The sequence below is a fragment of the Ahaetulla prasina genome, chromosome 2, assembly GCF_028640845.1.
Source record: "Ahaetulla prasina isolate Xishuangbanna chromosome 2, ASM2864084v1, whole genome shotgun sequence".
In the NCBI taxonomy this organism is placed as follows: Eukaryota; Metazoa; Chordata; class Lepidosauria; order Squamata; family Colubridae; genus Ahaetulla; species Ahaetulla prasina.
Window position 1 is genome coordinate 178,704,543 of NC_080540.1, and position 25,333 is coordinate 178,729,875.

Genomic DNA, 25,333 nt, shown 5'->3' on the forward strand with positions numbered 1-25,333 from the left:
TAGGAGAGAGTGGGTCACCCAAAACAGGGTGGCCGGGCGGTTATCTGCCGACGCAATGAGGGTGGAAACGTAGGAACATTTTGCCTCCCTCAGTGCCACTAGGTAGGTCTTCGAGAAAGACCTAACTAGTGTCCGATCAGCCTCGGAATGGCTGGACCTCCAGGTACTCTCTAGGCGTCTTCTCCGGCGTTTCATCTCTCTCAGCTCCTCAGAGAACCAAGGAGCCAATTGAGATCTGCGCCAGGTCAGAGGCTGCAAAGGCACGACACGTCCAAAACCCCAGCTGCGGCCTGTTCCCAGGCCGCAACTAGTTCTTCGGTCGTGCCGTGGGCAAGATCCTCAGGGAATGGCCCAAGCTCCATCAGGAACCTCTCAGGGTCCATCAGGCGCCTGGGACGGAACCAATGCATTGGTTCCGTCTCCCTGCGGTGGTGAGCGGCGGTCTGAAAGTCTAGGCGGAGGAGAAAATGATCTGACCATGACACAGGTTCCGTCACTAAATCTCCTAATACCAGATCATTAAACCACTGTCCAGAGATATAAATCATGTCCAATGTGGACCCCGCAGTGTGTGTAGGGCCATCAGTTACTTGAATCAGGTCCAAGGCCGTCTGTCGTGTCCCACTCCTCCGCTGACGGCCGGGTCAGGGAAATCCGAATCAGGCTTGCCTCTGCAGCTCTGCCCAAAGTCCTAGCAAAGTCCTCAGAGCAGGCAGGAGACCAGTAAGTGACTTCAGCAAGATAAGTTCGACTTTTGCCTGACTCAGAGACTGCCAGAAAGCAGATCCTTTATATAGGCCATGGGGTGTGGCTCCATGACTCAGCACCCATTAAGGCCTGCCCCTCCCTTCCTTCTGTTGCCTCCGCCTATCCAATCTTCTGATGCGAGGGTCACTCCAATCAGCTGTTGGTAATAAACCCTCCTCAGGCTCACATGCTGTGGAGGAGGGGGAGGGGTCTAGCTGCTCTGTTTGCCTGGGCATGGAGTCAGGGCTGGGGCCGGGAGGTGCTCCTTCTTCTGCAGTTTGTCTGGGCATGGAGCCAGGACTGGGGCCGGGAGGCATACATTCCTCCGTGTTCGGGAGCAGATAAGAAGGCCCCGGCTGCTCTGAGGGCGGGCAAGACACAACACCGTCATGGAAGCCTGGAACTCCTGGACCACCGTTGATGACAAGCCGGCCGATGGCAAGTTGAAATCCCCCATGACCAAAAGTCTGGGAATCTCAACCGCCACTCCGGCAAGCACCTCCAGTAGCTCAGGCAGGGCTGTAGTCATGCAGCAAGGAGCCAGGTACGCGATCAACAGACCCATCTGATTCCTATGGCCCCACTTCACAAGGAGGGATTCACAACTGGCTATCTGAGGCACAGTGGACTCTCTCAGCTCCAGACCTCCCCTCATCACAACCGCCACCCCTCCACCCCTACCCTGGGCCCTCGGTTGATGGAATGCTTGGAATCCCGGAGCGCACAGTTCGACCAGGGGTACACCCCCTTCTGTGCCCAGCCAGGTCTCCGTAATGCCCATAAAGTCCGCGGACTCCCCCTGAATAAGATCGCAGATCAGGGGGGACTTATTGACCACGGACCAGGCATTGCACAACATCAACCGGAGGCCCAAGCTCTGAGGATCTTGACCTTCCGGGGAACGGGTAAGGACTAAGGGGCCGGAGCACGTGATCACTTTTAAACAGCGAGCACGTGCTCCCAACAAATGATACGGCCCCTTGCTTCCGCCATATCTGCCCCTCCCACTTACCGTACAGATGGAACGGCCCTCAACACCTGGAACACAGGCTTAAACTGTCTACTGTTGACCTCACCCCATTCCTCTTAGGAATGAGGTGAGGTCAACAGTAGACAGTTTAAGCTTAAAGTTTTGGGGGTGGGGGAAGAAACTGCAGTCAGGTAGTGCATTCCAGGCATTGACCACTCTGTTGCTGAAATCATATTTTCTGCAATTGAATTTGGAGTGGTTCACTTTAAGTTTGTATCTATTGTGTGCTAGTGTATTGCTGTGGTTGAAGGTGAAGTAGTCATTGACAGGTAGGACATTGTGGTAGATAATTGTGTTACTATGCTTAGGTCAGACTGAAGTCTGCATAGTTCTAAGTTGTCTAAGCCCAAAATTTGGACTCTGGTGGCATAAGGTATTTTATTGGGAGCAGAGGAGTGGAGGACTCTTCTTGTGATCATCCTGTGATCATCCTGATTTGTGCAGCTCAGATTGCTCTGTTCACATGTCTTTAAAGTGGAAAGGTGAGTCCTTTCTTGACCCCCTCTGTGCAACAACCTTTTCTTTTAAAGAGAAAGAGAGAGAGATTGATTTATAAACTGCTACTCTAGAGATTCTCACTGTTTTATATGAGACATACCACAAACAAGGATATGAACCTTAAGTTGTGTAAACTATTGGTACTCTGTTAAAATTCAGCCATGGATTGACCCTTCATATATTCTTGCAACTATGGTTGCTTCACTAACGTGAATCTATTTTTCAAACTGTTTTTATTTTCTTCACTTATGAAAAAACAGAGAGAAGTGAGAAATAAATGAAATCCAAGGCAGAAACTCCAGTTCAGGAATAATTCACAAGTACATGGTAGCAACTGGAATTCTACAGCTTTTACAATTGTTTTTTCCAACACCAAATAATAAACTAGTTATTAATTATTCTGCCCCCTTAAAAAAAGTTAGAGTGTCATCTGTGAGAATAATCTTAAAAACTTTAAAGCAGGAAGTATTTTATTTTTTATTTTTATTTTATTTATTTTGTCACAACATCATACAAAAAGATTATATAGTATATAAACATATATATGAGTAAATATTAGGAGGTATATATATATATATATATATATATATATATATATATATATATATATATTTATATATATATATATATATATATATATATATAGGTCTTTGGTTATTTGGGTTTTCTCCCGCGTAAAATTGGAAGTGTCTTGACGAGCACCCATGGGATCACCCCTCTCACCTGTCATTGCCAACCTTTACATGGAACACTTTGAAACCCAAGCACTAGAAAAATCTGATCACAAACCCAAACTCTGGCTCAGATACATAGACGACACCTTCATAATCTGGCCACACGGGAAAGAAAAACTTGACAACTTCCTCACACACCTCAATAGCTTACACCCCAAAATACAGTTCACCATGGAAACAGAAGTTAACAACCAACTTCCCTTCCTAGATGTCTTAGTCTACAAGAAACCCAATGGCTCCCTAGGACACACCATCTACCAGAAGAAAACACACACAAACCGCTATCTGCACGCACTCTCACACCACCACCCAGCACAGATCAACTCCGTAGCCAAGACACTCATCTCTAGAACAAAATGCTTAGCTGATGAACAACACCTAAAAACCGAACTACACACTCTCACAAACGTACTAACATCCAATGGATTCCAGAGAAATAAGATTACCAAACTAATCCAAAAAGAACCCCCCCTAAAATCCAAGACAGAGAACAAGAAAATGGCACAGCCCTCCTCCCATATGTAAAAGGCACCACAGAAAGAATCAGCAAGATCCTCCACAAACATAACATCAAGACAGCATTCTGCACAAACCAAAAAATATCCACCATCCTAAGAAACCCCAAAGACAAAATTGAGTTAGAAAATCAAGGAGTATATGAAATCCCATGCACCGCCTGCCCCACCACATACATTGGACAAACCAACAGAAGAATAATTGCACGATTGAAGAACACAAGAACTCATTCAAAAAAGAGGAACCAACTTCTTCCCTGGTCCAACACCTTAAAGCCACAGGACACGATATTGACTTTAAAAAGACCAGAACTATCGCCAAAACTGAACACTTTAACAACAGAATAATCAGAGAAGCCATCGAGATAGAAAAACGCCCACACAGCATGAACAAACGAGATGATACCTCCCGCCTACCAGCCATTTGGAAACCCGCCCTTATTGACAAACGAGTCCCTAACACGAGGAATGACACCAGACCCACACTCACGAGGTCCACACAGGATGTCACCACCACACATCCACCCAGAAAGCAGACCCAAACCCACACTGATCAGGAAGCACGACCAAGGACCAGAAGCCAGACCGCAGCTGCAACATTAGCCATTTCAAACCCCTCCAATCCATACATGCAGCAGACTGACACCCACTATGAAGATGTAGCACGACCACGACCACGACCACGAAGCCAAACAGCAGCAGTGCAGCTCACCAGCTCAAATCCCCCTGCAACTCAGACTAATTTGAGCACAACCAAGCCCCCACTCAAACAGGACACACTCCCAGCCAATCAGAGCACAAAAAAAACCCCAGCCAATCAGAGCACAACCAAGCTCCCACCCAATCAGTTCAAACCCCCACTAGCAGTTAAAAAGGAAGAAACAGCTGCAATCACACATTGCTCCCAGAAGCACGAAGCTGAAGCCTGAAGATGACGAATGAGACTTCGTCGAAATGTCGCCAAGACACTTCCAATTTTACGCGGGAGAAAACCCGAATAACCAAAGACCTATATACAAACACCCGCGAAAACCTCAGAAAACAAATATATATATATATATATATATATATATATATATATATATATATATATATATATATATATATATATATATATATATATATAGGAAGAAGAAAAGAAAAACAATAGGACAGGAATGGTAGGCACGTTTGTGCGCTTATGCACGCCCCTTGTGGTCCTCTTAGGAATGGGGTGAGGTCAATAGTAGAAAGTTTTTGGTTAAAGCTTTTAGGATTATGGGAAGAGACCACAGAGTCAGGTAAATTATTCCAAGCACTGATGATTCTGTTACAGAAGTCATATTTTCTGCAATCTAGATTAAAGCGGTTAAGTTTAAATCTGTTGGTTGCTCTTGTATTATTGTAATTAAAGCAGAAGTAGTCTTTAACAGGAAGGACATTACAATAGATGATTATATGAGTTAAACTTGGGTCTTGTCGAAGGCAACGGAGTTCCAAGTTTTCTAAGCCTAGGATTTCAAATCTGGTGGGATAAGGAATTTTGTTGTTTTCAGAGGAATGGAGAACTCTTCTTGTAAAATATTTCTGGACACGTTCAATTGTATTGATGTCAGAGATGTGATGAGGGTTCCAAACAGGCGAGCTGTATTCTAGAATTGGTCTAGCAAATGTTTTATATGCTCTGGTTAGTAATATAGTGTTTTTGGAAAAGAAGCTACGCAAGATTAGGTTTACAACTCTTAGAGCCTTTTTTGCTATGTAGTTACAGTGGGCTTTGGAACTTAGATCATTTGACATGAAAACTCCAAGGTCTTTAACGGGGTGGGGGTCATCTGTAAGGTAATGTCCATCAAGTATGTACTTAGTGTTTGGGTTCTTTTTTCCAATATGTAAGACTGAGCATTTGCTGGTTGAGATTTGGAGTTGCCAAGTTTTAGACCAAGCGGTTAAATGATCAAAGTCTTTTTGGATGATAGATGTATTGTCTGTGGTGTTAAATAGTTTGACATCGTCAGCAAAGAGAACACAATTACTTGCGATATGGTCACAAAGATCATTAATGTATAGTATGAAGCGTGTTGGTCCAAGGACGCTGCCTTGAGGAACTGGAATCTGGAAAATTGACGGGGGCCAGATGCCCTGTTGAGAGGCCTTTGTCAATTCTCTTTTCTGAGTTTATCCTCAATTACCATTTTGGTGTTTTACACTTTAATAATCTTGTTTTTGTTCTTTCAACATTTTATTAGTCATATTTGTCAGATAGGCAATCATATAAATCAATTAAACTCTACAAACCTAGAAGCAAGTGAACAACCTAGAAAGTAAAAGTTGTGGGAAAGTTGTGGGAGCTTCATCACTTGAGACTTTCAAGAAAAGATTGGACTGCCATTTGTCAGAAATGGTGTAGGGTCTCCTGCTTGAATGGGGGGTTGGACTAGATGACCTATAAGGTCCCTTCCAAATCTGTTAATCTGTTATAAAAGTCTGTAGAGATTCTCAGTCATCCAGATCATGGTTGTCCAAAGGGTAGTTTTTCAGGAGGCAACCGGGCTTTCTTGTTTTTTCTTTTGAAGACATTTTGCTTCTCATCCAAGAAGCTTCTTCAGCTCTGACAGGATAATAGGGAATGGAAGGATTTATATTCCTTGCAGACAGCTGGTCATTTGCATCCTTTTAGAGGGTCCTTGAAGCACTTGGAGGTTTATCTGTGTTCTCAGGGTCACCTGAGTAGTGCTCCTGATTCCTGTAGTCTGCAATTTTCCTCTGGAAATCCATTCCTGCTCCAACACCATTCAAAGGATGCTCATCCCAAATTGTATAGCCAAAAGTCCAGGTGTCTGCAAGGAATATAAATTCTTCTATTCACCACTATCCTTTCAGAGCTAAAGAAGCTTCTTGGATGAGAAGCGACACGTCTTCAAAAGAAAAAAACAGAAAGTCCAGTTGCTTCCTGAAAAAGCACCTTTGGGACATCATAGAAAAGTAGTTTTTATGGTGACTGGAAGGATTGCTGAAGCTGCTGCTGCTGGACATTGCTGAACACTTTCTCCACCCGTTAACAAAAAAAAGCAGACATGAGGCATTAAATCACTGTGCTAAGTGCATAGTAGTACAATCTTCTCATGCTTTAGAACTGCCTTGAAACATGGATTAGCCCCTCCCCGAAGGAGTGGGGGGGGGGAGAGAGAGAATAGGGACAGTCACCCAATCTGTCCTCCAGATTGCAGGAGCAATGAAATGTGCACTGTATTGTATAACTTTGCCCTTTCTGTACATGGTTGTGACATTGCACATATGTATGTAAGCTTCCATCACAATATAACAATGCATGGATCATCATTCTAAAGTTATAGTTTAATTTATTTTGGAGGTCCATGTGGGAAATGATGTTCACTATAGTTATAGGAGAAGTGCATCAGCAGTTGGCAGCCTTGCAGTTAAACAAGTCTTGCCTGAAAAAGAAACAGATATATATTTTTGTGCCAGTTCCTGGTAGTGCAAATTCCTACTTGGCCACCTTCTCTTTTCCTGCTGCTCCTGCTACTCATAAGTGTCAGGAAAAAGGAAGTCCCTCTGCTATGCTTCTCCAGTTTTAAGAAATTTGGGGAAGCCGACAGCAAAAGACTCACCTCCAATCTTCTCTCTTCCCATGATTCCAGATGCACTGTCATTTCGAAGACCACTTCCCCTCCTACCACCCATGAGTCAAGGAAATGGGAGAGGTGGCTTTTTAGCACAGACAGCTTTCAAAATCAGAGGTCAAGAACTAGAAGGTAGTGGGAGGGGGCAAGGTTGGAGGCCTGTCCACAGTAGACTCAGGTGGCCAATGGTAGAAGGATGAGGCCTTACCCCAAATCTACCATGAAACAATTCACTACAGACTTCTCAGTCCAGCAAGACAGATTGTGGGTGGGGGGGTGAGAATTATTCTGCAATGGAGCAAGAAGCTACAGGGTTAGGCTGCCTGGGTAATGGACCAGGGTTGGGTTGAGGAGGCGGCTATGCATTCAGCAAATATTCTGTGGAAAGCCTTTGTGCTGGGTCAAACAGGAAGTGGTGGTGAATCAGGGTAAGATTTATGGAAAGTTGTATCACCAACTCAGAAATGAAGGAGGGCCTCCTGAAATGTAAAACTTTCATTTTTCTTAGGATAAACTCATTTTTACAGTAAGCGCACAGACTTGTGGTTAAATCCGATTGCCAAGTTTTGAGGCAATCTACAGACACCTGCCATCTCTCTTTTGCAGGTAAAAGTCGGAGTGAGTTGCAGTTATCTCTTAAATTAAAGCAACCTCTGACTCGCCTGGGGTGGGCAAAGCGAAGGAAATAAATAAATAAATAAATAAATAAATAAATAAATAAATAAATAAATAAGTTTTGCGAGATCTGTAGCTGTAATAATACATTTGGCCCGTCATCACTTCCAGAATTCCTTCTTAGGAAAAGGGCTTGGAGTTCGGGACTGGGGCTGGGGCTTGAGCCGAGCACGGTTCGTCCAACTTCGTGGGGCTGTTTAGCGCTCTGAAAGCCCTTCTCCCATTTAATATAATATAATATAACAACAGAGTTGGAAGGGACCTTGGAGGCCTTCTAGTCCAACCCCCTGCCCAGGCAGGAAACCCTACACCATCTCAGTCAGATGGCTATCCAACATTTTCTTAAAAATTTCCAATGTTGGAGCATTCACAACTTCTGCAGGCAAGTCGTTCCACTTATTAATTGTTCTAACTGTCAGGAAATTTCTCCTTAGTTCTAAGCTGCTTCTTTCCTTGATCAATTTCCACCCATTACTTCGTGTTCTACCCTCAGGTGCTTTGGAGAACAGCCCCAGTCCCTCTTCTTTGTGGCAACCCCTGAGATATTGGAACACTGCTATCATGTCTCCCCTAGTCCTTCTTTTCATTAAACTAGGCATACCGAGTTCCTGCAACCGTTCTTCATATGTTTTAGCCTCCAGTCCCCTAATCATCTTTGTGTTTTTTTTAATTTGTTTATTTAATTTTAATTTTTTGTTTAATTTGTTTAATTAACTTTCAATATTAACGTTTAATCCATCCTTGACTTTTAAAATTATAATACATACATACATATATACATGTGCGTGTGTGTGTGTGTGTGTTTTTTTAAAAAAAACGTTTTTATTTATATATCGCTCTAGAGTCCCTCCGCGCGGTAAATGGACGGCTTTAAAATTTTGATAGGTAACTAAACACACAAGCAAATAAACTCCGGTCTTAAGTTATTTGGGTTGATGGTCTTGACGGGGGCGGGGAAGCGCCTCGTGGGAGCGTGTCATAAGGGCTGGAACTTTCCCCAGCCACACGCGGAGGGCGAGATGCTTGGGGCGAAATAAGAGATCGATGGGGGGTTTTTCCGTGACCATCCTGCGGGGGTAAAAGAGGCGTTTCCCGGAACATTTATAAAAAGAGGAGCAACGCTTTTAGTCGGGCAAAAAGAGTTCAGGCGCCGGGCTGTGTGTGCGGATCTAGCGGCAACAACCAGATTTTCAAATCGTTCAATTTCAATTTCCACTTGGCTACATTCGGACCGCCTCACGAGCAGACGCCTTTCTCTTGAGTTGGAGTTTCGCCTCGATCGTCATGCAGCGGTTTTTCGTCTTTTTCCTCGTTGCTTTGGGCTCCTGGGCTTTTGAAAAAGGTAAGGGAGCGGTAGGTTTTTCACAGTATCTTCCTCCTCCAAAATCTCGGTTACTAGTGTGAAGCGGAGATCTGCCACCTGTGGAATGTGGGATCTAGAGGTTTTGATGAGGGAAATTGCCTGTCCGGAGCCTCTGCCTGTATACAAGCTCTTGCTACCGACCTGTCCGGAAACAGCTGGTTTTGGTCAGGAAGATTTTTGTGCCCTTAATGCAGGCTGCAGAATTACTTTATGTTTCTGAAGATTGGCATTGGAAGTGAATATATGAGACTGAACTCAGATCAAACGTTTAAGTCTTACCTAAAGGACACACTAGAGAGCTACTTGAATGTAGTAGTTAGAAACTGGGGAACTCTTGAGTTTTAGCCATGAAACCAGCTGGGTGGCTTGGGCCAGTCACTCTATGGGCTACAATCCTTTGGAAACTGTGAGTTAGGGACATTGTCAAAGGGCAAACCACTTCTGCAAAACCTCACCAAGAAAACTGCAGATTCTAGTCCAAACAAGACACCTTATGTTAACTTGTTGCCCTAAAGTTATAATTTTCTTCTTTTCCCTCTGCCTATTCCTGGAAAAGGGCAGGAACAGGAACGGGACTTTTTAATCTTTAAAAAGTAGGTGATTCCCCAAAGCAGTTTCTGAGAACACCAATTGCAGATTGTTTGTCTTAAGCATTCCTTCCCTCTGGTCTTTTAATGATTTGCCCGACCTGAAGGCTTGATAAGAATGGTTTCTTCTGACACACCTTCCCTGAAGTCTTGCACACTGCAGTCAATTTGCTAGAAGAAAAACAAACAAGAGGTTTCATCATCCATCAACCCTAAGAATACTCAGATATTTCCACCTCCTTGCATTTGATTTCCCATGAAAACACAGTTGGTGGATTGAATATTATTTGGCAATCACATTCTTTGTGGAGGCAAGGTACATATTTTGTTGCAGGCTGAGCTGGTTAATTAAAGAACAGCAGGGCAATATTTAGATGCTGAAGCCCATCCTTTGAGTGCTGGCCAGACATTAGGGAGGAAGTGGGGGTGAGGTATCTTCTCCAGCCTGTGTTTTCTTGCAAATGTAAGTCAGATTTGTCTCTTAGAGATACCAGTTGCCTGTTGATTCAGAAAATAACACAAAGGTTGAGAAAAGAGGCTTTGCTAGAGGAGGAACAGGCATTCCTCTCTAGAGTTACTCACTAAATTTACTCACTTTGACAAAGTGATGGATTTTGTAACTGGTTGACAAACCACACTCAATGTGTAATCCTCAATGGAACTACATCTACATGGAGGGAAGTAAGCAGTGGGATACGCCAAGGTTCTGTCTTAGGCCTAATTCTCTTCAATATCTTCATAACCAATTTAAATGACAGAATAGAAGAGGAACTCATTAAAATTGCAGATGACATCAAACTGGCAGGAATAGCCAACATCTCAGAAGATAGGCTCAAGATCCAAAAGGATCTTGACAGACCTGAACACTGATCCTTACCAAACAAAATGAAATGAAATTCAATAGTGAGAAAAGTAAATTTTGCACTTAGGAAAGAAAAACCAAATGTACAGGCTTAGACTAGGTGGAACTTGGCTCGATAGATTGCGAGAGGGATCTTGGAATCCTAGTGGACAGTCATTAAATACCGTATGAGCCAGCAATGTGCTGCAGCCATCAAAAAAGCCAAGGCAATTTTAGGTCGCTTTAACAGAGGGATAGAATCAAGATCACATGAAGTACTAGTACCACTTTATAAGGCCTTAGTAAGACCACACTTGGAATAATGCATCCAGTTTTGGCTACCATATTATAAAAAAGATGTTGAGACTCTGGAAAGAGTACCAAGAAGAGCAACAAAGATGATTAAGAGACTGGAAGCTAAAACATATGAAGAACAGTTGCAGGAATTGAATATGTCTAGCTTAATTAAAAGAAGGAGTAGGAGTGACATGATAGCAATGTCCCAGTATTTGAGGAGCTGCTACAAAGAAGAGGGGGTCAACCTATTTTCCAGAGGGCTGGACAAGAAGCAATGGATGGAAACTAATCAAAGAGAGAAGCAACCTAGAACTAAGAAGAAATTTCTTGACAGTGAGATTTAGACAGAGAGGCTTAGTTTCGAAAAATATGACAAATGTAGGATTAACTTTTCCAGCAACAGTTGCTTAGGAATTCTGGATAATCATATGAAACGCAGCTACCCAAAGCCACCCAGTCTGTTGGCCCTGCTGAAATGCATTTCAGTTGCATGTTGGTCACTTGTTTTTCCCTTGGCAAAAAAGGTTATTCAGATTGGAGACTGCTAAAAGGCTCCTTCTCAAGTTTCAACATAGATAAGACATCTAGCAGCCCCTCCCATGTTGAATCAAGATGATCTGTGATCTTAGGGGGACAGAAATAAAGCTTAGAATTGCAGCATAGTAACTCAAGGGTTTCGTTAAACAGCCATTCTTCTATTCACTCAGTTGTGAACAGAAAAATTTCCAATTTCTGGAAAGGAGCTCTATTTCTTTTAACGCAGGCAATGAAAGGTGTGGCAGTTAATCCCAGACAGACAGGTACTGTAAGTGGTAAAGCAAGTGAATGAATCATTGTGCAAAGGAAAAAAAGAAGCCTTGAAGCACCTTCTGAGTCACATCTGAGCACATCCAGTGATTGTGACCTCTAAGTATCACCAGAGGCAACACCTCCCAAAATTGCAGGAACAGAAGATTTCCACATTCTCTAGGCCAGGGGTGTCAAACTCAAGGCCCAGGAGCCAGATCTGGCCCGCTGGGTGCTTAGATCTGGCCCGCGGGTCCATCCTGGATACAGAAAAGGACCGGCCTGCTGTGCTTCTGCCAGTGGACAAGGAGCTCGGGAGGGCTGCATGCAGGCCCCCCAAGCTCTGTTTTTCCGGGCAGAGTGTTGCAGGAGGCTGTTGTAGCTGGAAACAGAGTTTGGGAGCCCATTTTTGCTGGCAGAGCGCTTGGGCCCCCGCAGGCCCCCCCGACACGAGCTGGCCATGCCCTCCCTGGGCGCCCCCCAGATCAAACACAACCCTGATGTGGCCCTCAATGAAATCGAGTTTGACACCCCTGCTCCAGGTTACAACTTTTTTGCTGAACTATCAGAACTGCTTTCTCCAATCTGCCACACTCTGAAGTGTTGAGACTGCTATGACCAGAATTCCCAGTCAGAGCAATGAGACCATTTCAAAACAGAATAAGGCTTTGGTTTGCATGGCCATGGTTGCCATCTTTACTTTTTGGCACGGAGACTTCTGCTGAACCACTCAAGAGTGCAGGAATGCGCTAAACAAACTAATGAAAAACACTTGTGAAGATTACAGCAATGTTTTTGGTGGCTGGAGAACAAATTTCAGGGAGAGAGGGATTTATCAGATTCCAAAGCAATCTGGACTTATTCAAATTCAGTCTAGTTCCCCCCTTCCCCCTTCCCCCTTCCCCCATTCTGGAGATGGGTCAGAGGGAATGGACAGTTTTGGATTAAAAATGTCTATGCTTTTGGAATATCAGTAGTGCAACAGCAAGCACTGACATTACTGAATTGCACATCTTTGGAAAAGCAAATTTCTTCCTTCGTTGGAACTTGACCCCCCGCCCAGATTGTCCTCCCAAGAGGAGTATAATTCCTCTGTAACAAAGCAGTTAGAACAAATATTAAATGGTTTCCTGCAATTTTAGCTGTCTTTGGAAATGAGACATGACTTGATACTGATCAAAGAACTGAGTTCCTGATATTCATAATAAAGAAAAGGCAGGAAATATCTAGCTCTTAGTTCTGCAAAGTTATGCTAAGATTCCTGTTCAGAATTCAGACAGCAACTTAGTAACGTTAAGAGAGAATTGGTTTGTCAATACAGGGACCTCTCATAGTCACAAGGGGCGTATGCTGGCCATTGAGCATGCCCCCTTCTCTCTAATCCAGCATTTTCAATTTCAACTACTTTAACAAGTGGACTTCAATACCCAGAATTCAGGGAATTGAAGTTCCCACATCTTAAAGTAGCCAAGGTTGAGAAATGCTGCTCTAATCTCTTGGGCCTGACTTGACAAAAGCAGCATTCTTGCAGATAGAGACTTGTTTTCATTTCTGGATCAGTGCTGCATCTCATCAAACCCATGACCCAAACCCATGATATTTATTCATAACGCTCAAAAGCCTAATCAACCTTAACAGAGAGACTTGAATAAACAAATAAAAACTTTATTACCTGCTTTATTCTTCCACCTTCGTTAATGTCTGTAATTGATGTTTTTATATTTATATGGCTGGACATAATGCCGAAGTGATTCTGGATGATGAATACAGTTAATACTAGAAAATTAAATCTCATTGTTTTCAAGCCCTTTCCACTCTTTCATAATTGTATTTTTTGCAAATTCCATATTTATTTATTTTTTTATATCAGGATTCGCAGAGGAAAACTTTGTGAGAATTTGGCCAGAAAATCCTGTGGTGCAATTTGGAGGTTCACTTCAGATAAACTGCAGCGCCAATACTGAAGCAGATGTAATTGGCCTTGAAACCGCCTTCAGAAAAGAAATCATTGGAACTGGATCCAATTGGAAAGTCTTCCGTCTCAGCAACATCAGTGACTGGAACTCATTGCCCTCATTGTGCTTTGCTGAGGAGCACAAGGCAACACCTGCAAAAACAACCATTACTGTTTACAGTAAGTCACATGATGACTGTAATAACAAATGAAAAATATTGGGCATCTAAAGTAGCCTCAGTTCAAATTCTACAGAAGGCCATAAGAGTTACTTAGTCCGGTAGAAGCAAACCTTAGCGCAGTTGACTGCAGTGGTCAAATAACTGAGTAATGGACAACAGAAACCAGAATAAAAGCAATTAACACACTATTATTGAAGAATTTGGGATACTTATGCAGGATAGTTTTGTTCTGCACCAGTTGCAATCGATTTATTTCCTTTATCAAAATGATATAGCTGACCATTTCATTAAAAGTGGGAGCAGTATATAGCGAAGTTAAAACAGTGAAGAAATACATGAAGCTGCTTCCCCAAAAATAAGACATCCCCTGATAATAAGCCCAATCAGGCTTTTGAGCACATGCGCTAAAATAAGCCTCTCCCTGAAAATAAGCCCTCCCTGAAAATATTTAAACGTAGAGCTGGAAATCAGGTAAGACAGCAAGAGGAGCCCCATCTTGCTCCACGTGCCCCAAAATAATAACACTTCCCCGAAAATAAGGCCAAGCGCTTATTTTGGGGTTCAAAAAATATAAGAGGGTCTTATTTTCAGGGAAACACGGTATGCAGGACAGCAGGAGGGGCACACCATGGCAACGGGAGGCTTTCTAGGCAAGACTTTTAACACTTCAACATTTCTCTCCATCTCTTCCCCTGGATTCCTTTTGGGAAAATAAGACAAAGAAAAATGTAAACTAAAATGCATAGTTTACATTTTAAAGTGTTTGGGGGGAATAGTCAGGAGAATATGTGATCAAGTGTTGGGGAATTGACAAAAAGAAGCTATATTTTGGTGAGGATTACCTACATTAATGTCTAGCAAGAATGCAGGCACTTAGCTAAGGCGAAAGATGGAAATAATTATCTAACTAGGGCAAGCAAATAGAAATAGATCTTTCAGATGACAAGAGACAAGGTATTTCTTTTGGGAAAGCAAAGGCATGCCATCCACTGCCCCATATAGGCATATAGATATTTAAGTTTGACTTAGAATGTACATTTAGGAAGAGATAATTTTATTGCATAGAATAAATAACATAAGAGCTGTGTCATTGATTGTTCATACTTCTAGCATATGCTAATCAAACAAAATTGATTTAGAACATTTTATTTCATTTCAGAATCTCCAACGAGTATTGAACTGGGTCCAGTCCCAGAAATGGAAGTGGGCAAGCAGTATAATTTGATATGCCGGGTTTTTGGTGTAGCCCCCATTCAGAACCTCACCGTGACTTTGCTGAGAGGGGAAGAGCAACTTGTGGTAAAGACCTTTGAGGATCACACTCAGCCTGAAGCTGGTGCTGTTGTGGTGAACCATCAGATAAGAGCTCAGCAAAATGACTACAACAAGATGATCACCTGCCAAACATCCCTGGATCTGAGACCAAGAGGACCACTCCTGAAAAACACCTCCCACGGCATATCATTGTGGACTTTTGGTGAGATCCCATCCATTGCTTCGGTTCTGATTTAGACATACTTACGCCCTGTGGCTAGACAATGATAATTCTCCAGAGGAGGGTCCTGTGGTCCACATATTCCACTGTTCTGATTTTTGTTTGCATAGATTTGATGTCCCCTACAGTTGCCCCAGCACTCACACCCTGAGAGGTTAGGGAGAGGGTACTATTGTGGCTGTGATTATTTTTTTGCAGTAACTAACCTGATATCTCTTACTTTCTTGGCAGATTTTGCAAAGGCTCCCCTGCTCCACACTGGCCTGTTCTTAGAAGCTGGGACCCTGATGAAAGTGACATGTGATGCACCTGAGGTTTCCCCAGCCAAAGAGGCCATGTTTGATCTGTGGTTTTCAGGGAAACCTCTCACCTTCAACACCACTGCGACGGGGGGCTTGGCAAGTGCCCAGGCTGTGATAGCCTCTTCCTCAGTTGGAGATCATGAGTTGATCTGCACGGTCTCTCTGGGGCCAGTGACCAAAAACGTGACCAAGATGGTAAATGTGTTTGGTGAGTCTCATATCTGTAATTATTAACACAGAGAGAATTAGAAGAGTTTTCTTACATCTATTTGAACAAACCTAGAAGAAATTAGAAGTTAGATTGATTTTATTTTGAAAAACAAAACTTCAATAAAGGATTGGATCAGTCTAAGTAGCTTGAGAGAGAGAGAGCCCTTTGAAACCAATGGAATTGGAGGGATAAGTGACTCATCCCTGTTCTATTTTCATTGAGATTCAAGAACAACTATTTTAGAATGAACCCAAAAATATTCTTATATCAGATTAAATATATACAGAGCTTAGATCTGACCTAAAGCCATTAGACTTAAAGCCATTACAACTTACGATTGCTTTGTTTTTACTGCATTTTGACACGCAATATTTATTTAAAGAGCTCTACATGTCTTAAATAAATAGAGAATGCAGAAATTGAAAGAAACAGCCACTCTCATCCATTTCACTTCTTCGGAACATCTGGTATCCAGTCATTTCAATTATGCTACTTCTAAAATACAGCAGTTTTTCTTACAAGAACTCTTGAGATGAATGTGGACTGAGAAAGAGAAGGTGAAGGTGAAACTCCTTCACTAAGCCTCTATGGTTGTAGATGGACTTGAACTTAGGATTCCTCTATCTTAGTCCTTAGTGACTGTTTTCATATCTAGGACAGGAGGGGAAAGAGATATCCTTTAGCCAGCATTTGTTTTAACTGTTTTTATTAATCATTTTATAACCATCTATGTACATTATCACTGCTCTGCTCTATTCCCTCACAGCTTTACCAAAGCCCATCTTGCAAATTGGCAGTTCAGAAGCTGTCGTCGGTCAAACAGTGAACATTACATGTAGCGCTGATGGCAGTGCTTCCCCTGGTTTTAAAATGCAGATCAGGGATGGTGCCAAAATATTAGCATCCGGCAACGTAGATTTCCTGCAGCATGCAATGATCGCTCAGCAAGAGGATAATGAGCGGGAATTCATCTGCCAAGTAACCCTGACCATTGATGGGCACACCAAGGAAAGAAGCATGTCTCAAAAACTTACTGTCTTCTGTGAGTAGGAAAAAAAAATACACCTCATGTTTTATTCTTAGAGATTCAGTAATCATCAGGAGAATTAATTTCTGACATCCAAAGCAATATGTTCTGTTGTGGTACTATTTATGTTTTTAAACATCAGTAATATATTTTCTGATTGTCCTCAGTACTCTTGGAGGTACATATACCCCTTTATGTTCTCAACTGGTTATTTATATCTATTCAGGTTACATGAAAGAGGAGTTACTTGCTTCTGTGATGTGTTTCGAGCGGGGGATATGGTATACTTTGACTTCCTTGATGCATGGGGTCTTATATTTGCACAAAATAAATCCCCTCTTTCATTAGCCAATCAGGAATACAGGTAGTCCTTGACTTACAGCCAAAATGGAACCCTGAATTATGGGCATAGGTTGTTGTGGTCATTAACAGAGGCACCCGTGTGACCACCTTGCTCAATGACCACATTCCCAGCTTTTCCCATCATCATTAAAGAGAGTGTGGGCTGCCTCAGGTTGTGGGAGAGGCCTTGGGGAGGTCCTGTGCAAGCCCAGGCAGGCCCACATTGCAGTACCCCTCAGTTCAGACATGGCCTATCCCGAGACACCCATACACAGCTTCTCACCCCACCAAGTCCCACAGGCTTGGACCTGCTTTCCATCCTGCCAGGTCCCACAGGCCTTGGGACTCCTCTCTGCCCTAGCACACCCTGATCCACTTATTTCTTCTGAAGAATTCCTTTTTGAAAGAACACCCAACTGATGTGATGCGAAAGCTGCATTGTGCCTTTCTGGAAGTGGTGCCATTCTTGCGATCTCTTAGAAGGGTGTGATTTTCCAAATGGTGCAAGGTGGCCTCTATAGGAAGCAAACATGTTGCATTGGCTGGTCACTCTTTTGGAAAAGGCATTCTTCAGAAGAGATAAGTGAAGCAAAGTATGGTGGGATAGAAATCAGGCCCAAGGCCTCTGGCACCAGCAGGGTGAGATGTAGGGAAGACAGACAGGTGGGGGCAGTTGCAGTATCCCTGTCGTTGGTTGTAAGGCCAAGTGGACTGCCAGGCACCCAAATTTTCATCACATGAACATATGGGGCCCTGCAAAGCCCATAACTGAATACAGGTAGTATGTTTCTTTGTTCAGAACCATTCAGCCAAACAGTGGCTGAATGAATGATTGTAAGTCAAGGACTATTTATAGGCTTCTGATCCAGAATGGGATTTTATTTATTTATTTATTTATTTATTTATTTATTTATTTATTTATTTATTTATTTATTTATCAAACACAACAGTATATATAAGTATAAGCATGAAATAACCATACAAATTGGATACAATTAAAGGGAACATTATGACAGGAATGGTAGGCACGCTGGTGCTCTTATGCCCTTACAGACCTCTTAGGAATGGGGTGAGGTCAATATTAGATAGTCTTTGGTTAAACTTTGGGGATTTTGGGAAGAGACCACAGTCAGGTAGTGCATTCCAGGCATTAACAGGGCCGTGATAGCTCAGGCTGTTAGAAGCCTGTTATTAGAACACAGTAGCCTGCAATTACTGCAGGTTCAAGCCCGGCCTGAGGTTGACTCAGCCTTCCATCCTTTATAAGGTAGGTAAAATGAGGACCCAGATTGTTGGGGGGGCAATAAGTTGACTTTGTAAATATACAAATAGAATGAGACTATTGCCTTACACACTGTAAGCCGCCCTGAGTCTTCGGAGAAGGGCGGGATATAAATGTAAATAAAAAAACAAAACAAAAACAAAAAAACCCAACTCTGTTACTGAAGTCATATTTTCTACAATCAAGATTGGAGCGGTTCACATTAAGTTTAAATCTGTTGTGTGCTTGTGTATTGTTGCGATTGAAGCTGAAGTAGTCTTTGACAGAAAGGACATTGTAGCAGATGATTTTATGAGTTATACTGAGGTCATGCCGAAGGCAGCAGAGTTCTAAATTTTCTAAACCCAGGATTTCAAGTCTGGTGGCATAAGGTATTTTGTTGTGATCAGAGGAGTGGAGAACTCTTCTTGTAAAATATTTCTGGACACGCTCAATTGTATTAATGTCCGAAATGAGATGTGGGTTCCAGACAGACAGGATCCTGAGCATGTACTGTTTTAGAGGTGTGTTTGAAGTAGCCCTTAAAAGATTTGCAAGATTTGCATACATTTCTATTCTATTATGATATAATATAAGAAGAGTGATACTCAAATGTTCCATAATTTAAGAAAAAACTAAAAACTGTGATTGATCCTTTTCCCTTGTGCTTTTTTCTCCATTTACCCAAAGCAATGACTTAATGACCAAGGAGAACCATACAAAATTCATGCTGAGTATTCCATTTGGAAAAATCATAGCCAAGTAATAAAAAAAATCTTTGCCCCAGCTTTGTAGTCCTGACTTAATCCGTTTTATGGTTGTTTTTAGCATTTTAAAAATGGCAAGAGACTCAAAATGTTCATGACTGCAAATATTACAATTTAATTGTCCCTCAGGTAAAATAGATTCCAGGGTTTCTAAAGATACGGCAATTTTGTCCATGGGGCTTGGATTTATTTACTTATTTAAAAACAACTCTGGGTGGCTTCCAATCAAAAGTTCAAACAACACCTAAAACCATATTAAAAGTCTAAAACTAAACACATTAGAACATTAAAAACAACAAAACCTGGTGCCAAATCAAACTTCTAATGTGCAGTCATCCAATTTTATCCCAGCGCTTGTGGGTCTTCAGTGATTTTCGGAAGGCTAGGAAAGTGGAGGCCTGCTGAATTATAAAGGACAGAGGGTTCCGTAGGGCAGGGGCTGCCACGGAAAAGATACAGTTCTTATCGGATGGCAATATTTAGGGGAAGGAACTAGGAGCATGCTCACTCTATCTGATCTGATAGGATGGGTAGATACCTTTAGGAAAAGGAGGTCCTGCAGCTAGTGGAAGCCTACAAAGTTAAGTACAAAGTAGCTGTAAGATGGGGGACTATGCAAATTAGACTTGGGGTTCCCAAACTTTGATACTAGTTGCTAAATTCTGCCTCTGGAGGCCATGTTTCATCTGTAAAGGATCAGGGTAGTATCCTTATAGATTCCAGGACCCATTGACAATGAACGTTGTATAAATTGCAATTGATTATTACCAGTGCTGCTGCAGTTTTGCAATACATAGTTGTTTCATTACATCCATTATTACCAGTGAAACTAACCACATTTCTTTCTCCATTCTAGATGGCCCCCAAATGGATGATTCCAGCTGTCCCCAGACATGGACTTGGAAAGAGGGAAGTACGACAACACTTACCTGCTCAGCCTTGGGAAACCCCACACCAACTGTTCAGTGCTGGAAAGATGGAAGACCTTATAACATTGGGAAACCACAGCTCATCCAGATAGAGCATGATGGCATATATCAGTGCAATGCTACTAACCAGTATGGCTTTGATGTTAGAGATGTGACCATACACGTTGAACGTAAGTTAACTCCTTGACCTAAAGAACAAGAATGACCACAGTCTTAGGTCTTGTAACTACCAGCCAAATCTGCATTTAACTTTATTTGTCAAATGGTGAGTTATAGACTTCACCCAGTGAAACAAACTGATAAAAATTCTGGCCATCACAGCCCTTCCATCTATAGCTCAAGAAAAATTTGAAATGGTTCTGGTGCTAAGCCAAGATTCATTGTGAAGAGAAGTTTAAAGTTTAAAAAAGGGTTTAGAGAGAGGGAGTGAATTGAAGGTAGTCTCCAATGCCAGCGTCCTGCTCATTCAATTGCCCTCTAATAATTTGCCATTATCTTTATATCCACTTCTCCAACCTGTATCTTCACATATTGTTAAATTTCATCTTTAGCTAACATGATTGGGTTCTGCAATTAAGCTTTTATATTACACCTGCTTCAATATCTTAATACAGCAAAGAAACATTTCCTGGAAGGACATGTTGGGAAATAGCATTAAACAGCATCAAATTTGGGAGGTTTGGAAGGCAGAGACAGGGATAGGAGAGCTATGACATACTCTTGCTGTATAATTCTTGAAAGAAATGTCTTTCAGATCAACTACTGGAACTTTTCAGACATATCATTTAGCAAAGTGAAAGTTTTCCCTTTCAGTCATCACATATACCATCAAGTATTCCATTCATTTCTCTTTTCCCTATATTTATCTCTACTTTCTTTTTCTGCCTTTTCTCATCTGCTGGAGGGTACTGTAGCTCTCTGCCCATATATTAGACACCCTGAAACATGTCTGTCTGCATCCTCTATTGAAAAGAAAACCCCTATCTCTTAGTCTTTTCATACATTCCCATTTTTGCCCATTGTCTTTTCTTCCATCCCTATCAAAACTCCTTGGAGAATATACCTTTTTCTCAATTTCCTTCTCAGTTTCACGTGCTTGCTTCAATGTAGTTTTCATGTAAGGAGTTTTCATTCTACCAAGGTGACTTAGGACACATTATATTCACTCTCCTGGTGGCCAACGCAAACCACCTATGTTCAGTGCTACTATTACTCAATTTATCTGCTATCTTCGTTTCTTCGAATCATCAATATTATTTTCCTATGTGAGTTCCCATAGTAATATCAGAACTACAGTGATTTCACACCTATTTGTCTTAGTTTCCTTTCTCTATTATGTAGAATGATTCAATCTCCATTTTTTTCTTCATCAGTGAGTAATCCTTAGGACGGTTTCTCTTTTATTTACTCTCTCTCTTCTGAGTCCTTTGATGCTTATTTTCAATTATTCAGTATGCAGGCAAAATCCAGGTGTTCCTCTGTCTCTATTCTAAATAACATAGTATTGTTATTTTCTTCTAAATGCCTTTATAGACTGCATAGATTCCTACCATGAGAAAGCAAACATGTACAAGACAGAGACTGCTGTATTTCTTCCTGATCTTTATTTTCCATTTCTCTGAGGGATTTTTTTTTTCTTTTTGATTTCTAGCTGCTGGCTTCCTCAGTGGTGAGGAACCTAGAAGTCCAAATTAATGAGTGGCTTTCCTTAAAGATCTTCCTCAGTAAAATCATCCCCATCTGTAGTTTTCATTTAATCAATGATTGTAGGATCCACTGTTCCCCACCACTAAGATGGCAAAGCAATCAATCATCTCATATCTGGATGATTGGAGCAGTATGCATTTACCTTATTCCTCTCTTTATCACCTGATCTATTTCCATAATTCACACCATTTTGGGCATTGTTTAATCTATCCCTAATTCCTACATTGGCTGGTAGGAAGATACAAGTTTACAAGATTCAAGATACAAGTTTAAATTGCTGGTGTTAACTCTTCTGGCCTTATACCAATGGTGGGTTTCAAATTTGTTTCTGTGGGCGTGGCTTGGTGGGCGTGGCATGGCGTGGCTTGGTGGGCATGGCAGGGGAAGGATACTGTAAAATCTCCATTCCCTTCCCAATCCAGGGGAAGGTTACTGCAAAATCCCCATTTCCTCCCGATCAGCTCGGACTTGGGAGGCAGAGAATAGATGGGGGTGGGGCCAGTCAGAATTTTTACTACCGGTTCTCCGAACTCAGAATTTCCACTACCGGTTCTTCAGAACTGGTCAGAACCTGCTGAAACCCACCTCTGCCTTATACACGCCCAATATTTCTTTTAAAAAATGCTTGTGGCTCCTGTACCAATACAGATAGTCTTCACTAACCAGGGACCAGGAATTCCATAGCTAAGTTATGCAGCCGTAAAACATAATATTGGCTCCACTTGCTGTTGTTAGAAGAATCCTACACATTGCGGCATTCTGTACTTATATAGTCATCATTCACAACCTCCCGCCAGCTTCCCAATTGACTTTGCCTGTCAGAAGCTGGCTGTGAAGGTCGCAAACAGCCATCATGTGACTGTGGAACACGACAACATTGCAATTGCGAGCTGGTCGCTGAACACACAAGTCAGGATCATGTGACCTCAGAGACACAGGGACAATACGAGGATCCTTCATAAGCAGCCCTCATTCAGCACCATCATAACTTGAACAGTCACTGAACAAGTATAAAGTTCAGCAAGGACTACCTGTAAATCTCAGCTGATTATCGCGATAGTGCTGATTTGTACCTCCTTATACTAAAGTAGGCATATCAGGCTTAAGAGATTTTTTCCCATCCATTGCCATCCATTCTCTGGAACCAGCTTTCATTTGTTTACTTTTTCAAAATTTCAAATATTTTTATCTTAATTAACCTTTGATGATGGCTTAAGCATCAACTCCTCATGCAGAATTCTTATTGTGATTCAAATATAAGTTCCCATGATGGTTTTAAATGCTATAGGCTATTAGCTTATATTTTGTGTTCTCAGATTGGAATGTACTGTATTATTGACTGTACTGTATTATTGCACCAAGCTGTTGAAGTTGTATTTTATTATTATGTACCATGCCTGAAAAATAACTGCTACTACTACAGCCAAGTTGGTAGAACTGTAATGCTATGGAACTATTTGATGCTAAATTTTAATGCATTTGTTTTTTTCCCTTTTGCAGCTCCTCAATCCATTGGCCATATCATTGGCTATATAGTTGCTGGGGTGGTGTTGATTGCTCTTTTAGCTGGTATAGCTTATTGGATAAGCTATAAACAAAAAATTGGGATCTACCGACTGTGGCAGCAAGGGAAGCAACGGCAATCAGCACAAACTGCTCAAAATTCAGTAGAGCAAAGATTCCTGAACGGCAAAGCAAACGTCTGAGCAGACCTGTGTTTACTACAAACTGCAAAAGAACCACTTGTCCCAATGCCAGCGAGATTGTAGCTGTGGTGAGTGTTCATCACTCTACTTAGCTGCAGAGGAAGAGGATGTTGATTACATTCCATCAAGTCATTATTTATTTATATTTATTTATTTAAAACACATGTAGCTGGCGAACTTTCAACCAACTCTGGGTGGCTTCCAATCAAAGATTAGGGACCACATTGATAGATTTTCTCCATGATGTGGAAGAAGAGATACGACAAGCTGTTCTTCAGCTCCTGAGCATTGGATGGGCAGTGGTCCAACTGGCCTTTGTCTTGGGACTTTGGAAGGTGAATGATGGTAACTTCTACACTTTCAGGGAGTGCCGGTGCTTATGCCTCCTGCTTTTTTACTGAAGATCTCCTCTACCATCTGTGTGGACATTCAGATTTTTCCTTGAAAAGACAATCAGGAACAAAAGATGGTCTTAAAAGGCTTTGGGTTACCTCCAGGAAGAGGCATTGCTGGGAAGCCACTCAGAATCACTAGGAAGAGAGTGTCTGAAACACACCAGCTTGGGTTTTTCCTGCAATAATGGACAACTCAGTTGTAGAATTTAAAGCGTCTTCCAGATTTCTCTTCCTGCCATTAAATTGGAAATAATACCACAATCATAAGTGACATAAGTAAAATTCTTTTGTCCTTTGTGCTCTCCGAGCTTGGATATTTTCTTACAGACATTTCATTACCCAATTGAGTACCATCCTCAGTGCTAGAAGGGATTGGAGCTTGCTCCCTCTTTATATATGGGTGGCCTGCCTGTCATAATGACAGAGGTGTTCTTGGCAGTTCCTTAATTAAGCTGTTCTTTACTGTTTGTTTGAGTTAGTAGCTCCTTGACTGTGGTATTGTTTACTGCTTGTTGGTTGGTCCGGTATTAATCCTGGTATTAAGCTCTGCTTATCTGGGTTATGATTGCTGGTGAGGTCTTTTTTGTTTCCTGTTTAGCTTTTTAATTGTCTTTTTTAAATGAAATGTCAATGTTATTTTTCACTATATGTCTGCTGATGGTTGATTTGTCTAAGTGCCTGACTTCCAGGAATTCTCTAGCATTTTTTGGACTTAGCTCGGTCTAGGATGCTCATAGCTTCCCAGTGGAAACTATGGGTAAGCTTGTCCATGTGTTGTGCAATTAAGGAGTTTTCATTATGCCTTCAGACTGCTAGTCGGCATTCTCAAAAACTCCTTTCTGTTTTTGCAAATTTGCACTTACAAATTTTCACAGCACATGCCAGAAAGTTAGAGCCTTTTTCTGTTTTTAAATACTAGTATGTGAATTCATGATTATCAAGATGTGACATTCCATAACTCTAAGTCATATTTCCAAATGCTGGAAAGAAATCCCTGAGGTACAATGAATTCAGGACTAGTCTCTCCAAGTGGTGGTTTCACAACTCAGCAGGTCTTCTAACCTTATCATGTAGTTCTTGATTTTAAACATGTTTTATTATTGGGAAAAGAAAATAATGGTGTTGAAATAATAAAAATGATTAAAGAGCTGAAGAATAAAGTTGATATGTTTGTTTGTTTTTAAAATTGCATAGTAGAAGGGAAGTGTTCCTTGCATGCTATGTTGAATGAGTTATGTTCCCAGGAAAATAGAAGAGATGATAAGGGCACTATTTCTGCTCTGTTATCAGCAGAAGTTCTGTCATGGTACACATTCTTATACAAAAAATAGTACAACCTAAATAAAGACCATGGGGGAG

General features: G+C 41.7%; 1 protein-coding gene across 1 annotated transcript; it reads left to right on the forward strand.

Annotated features, from left to right (window-relative positions):
• Positions 1–8,833: 8,833 nt before the first annotated feature.
• LOC131192396 (intercellular adhesion molecule 5-like) lies at positions 8,834–25,150 on the forward strand. Its single transcript, XM_058171509.1, has 7 exons — positions 8,834–9,164; positions 13,567–13,830; positions 14,992–15,309; positions 15,559–15,837; positions 16,607–16,882; positions 20,094–20,336; positions 23,374–25,150. The coding sequence occupies exons 1-7, from the start codon at positions 9,107–9,109 to the stop codon at positions 23,577–23,579; spliced, it is 1,644 nt and encodes a 547-aa protein (XP_058027492.1). The 5' UTR covers positions 8,834–9,106; the 3' UTR covers positions 23,580–25,150.
• The last annotated feature ends 183 nt before the right edge of the window (positions 25,151–25,333 follow it).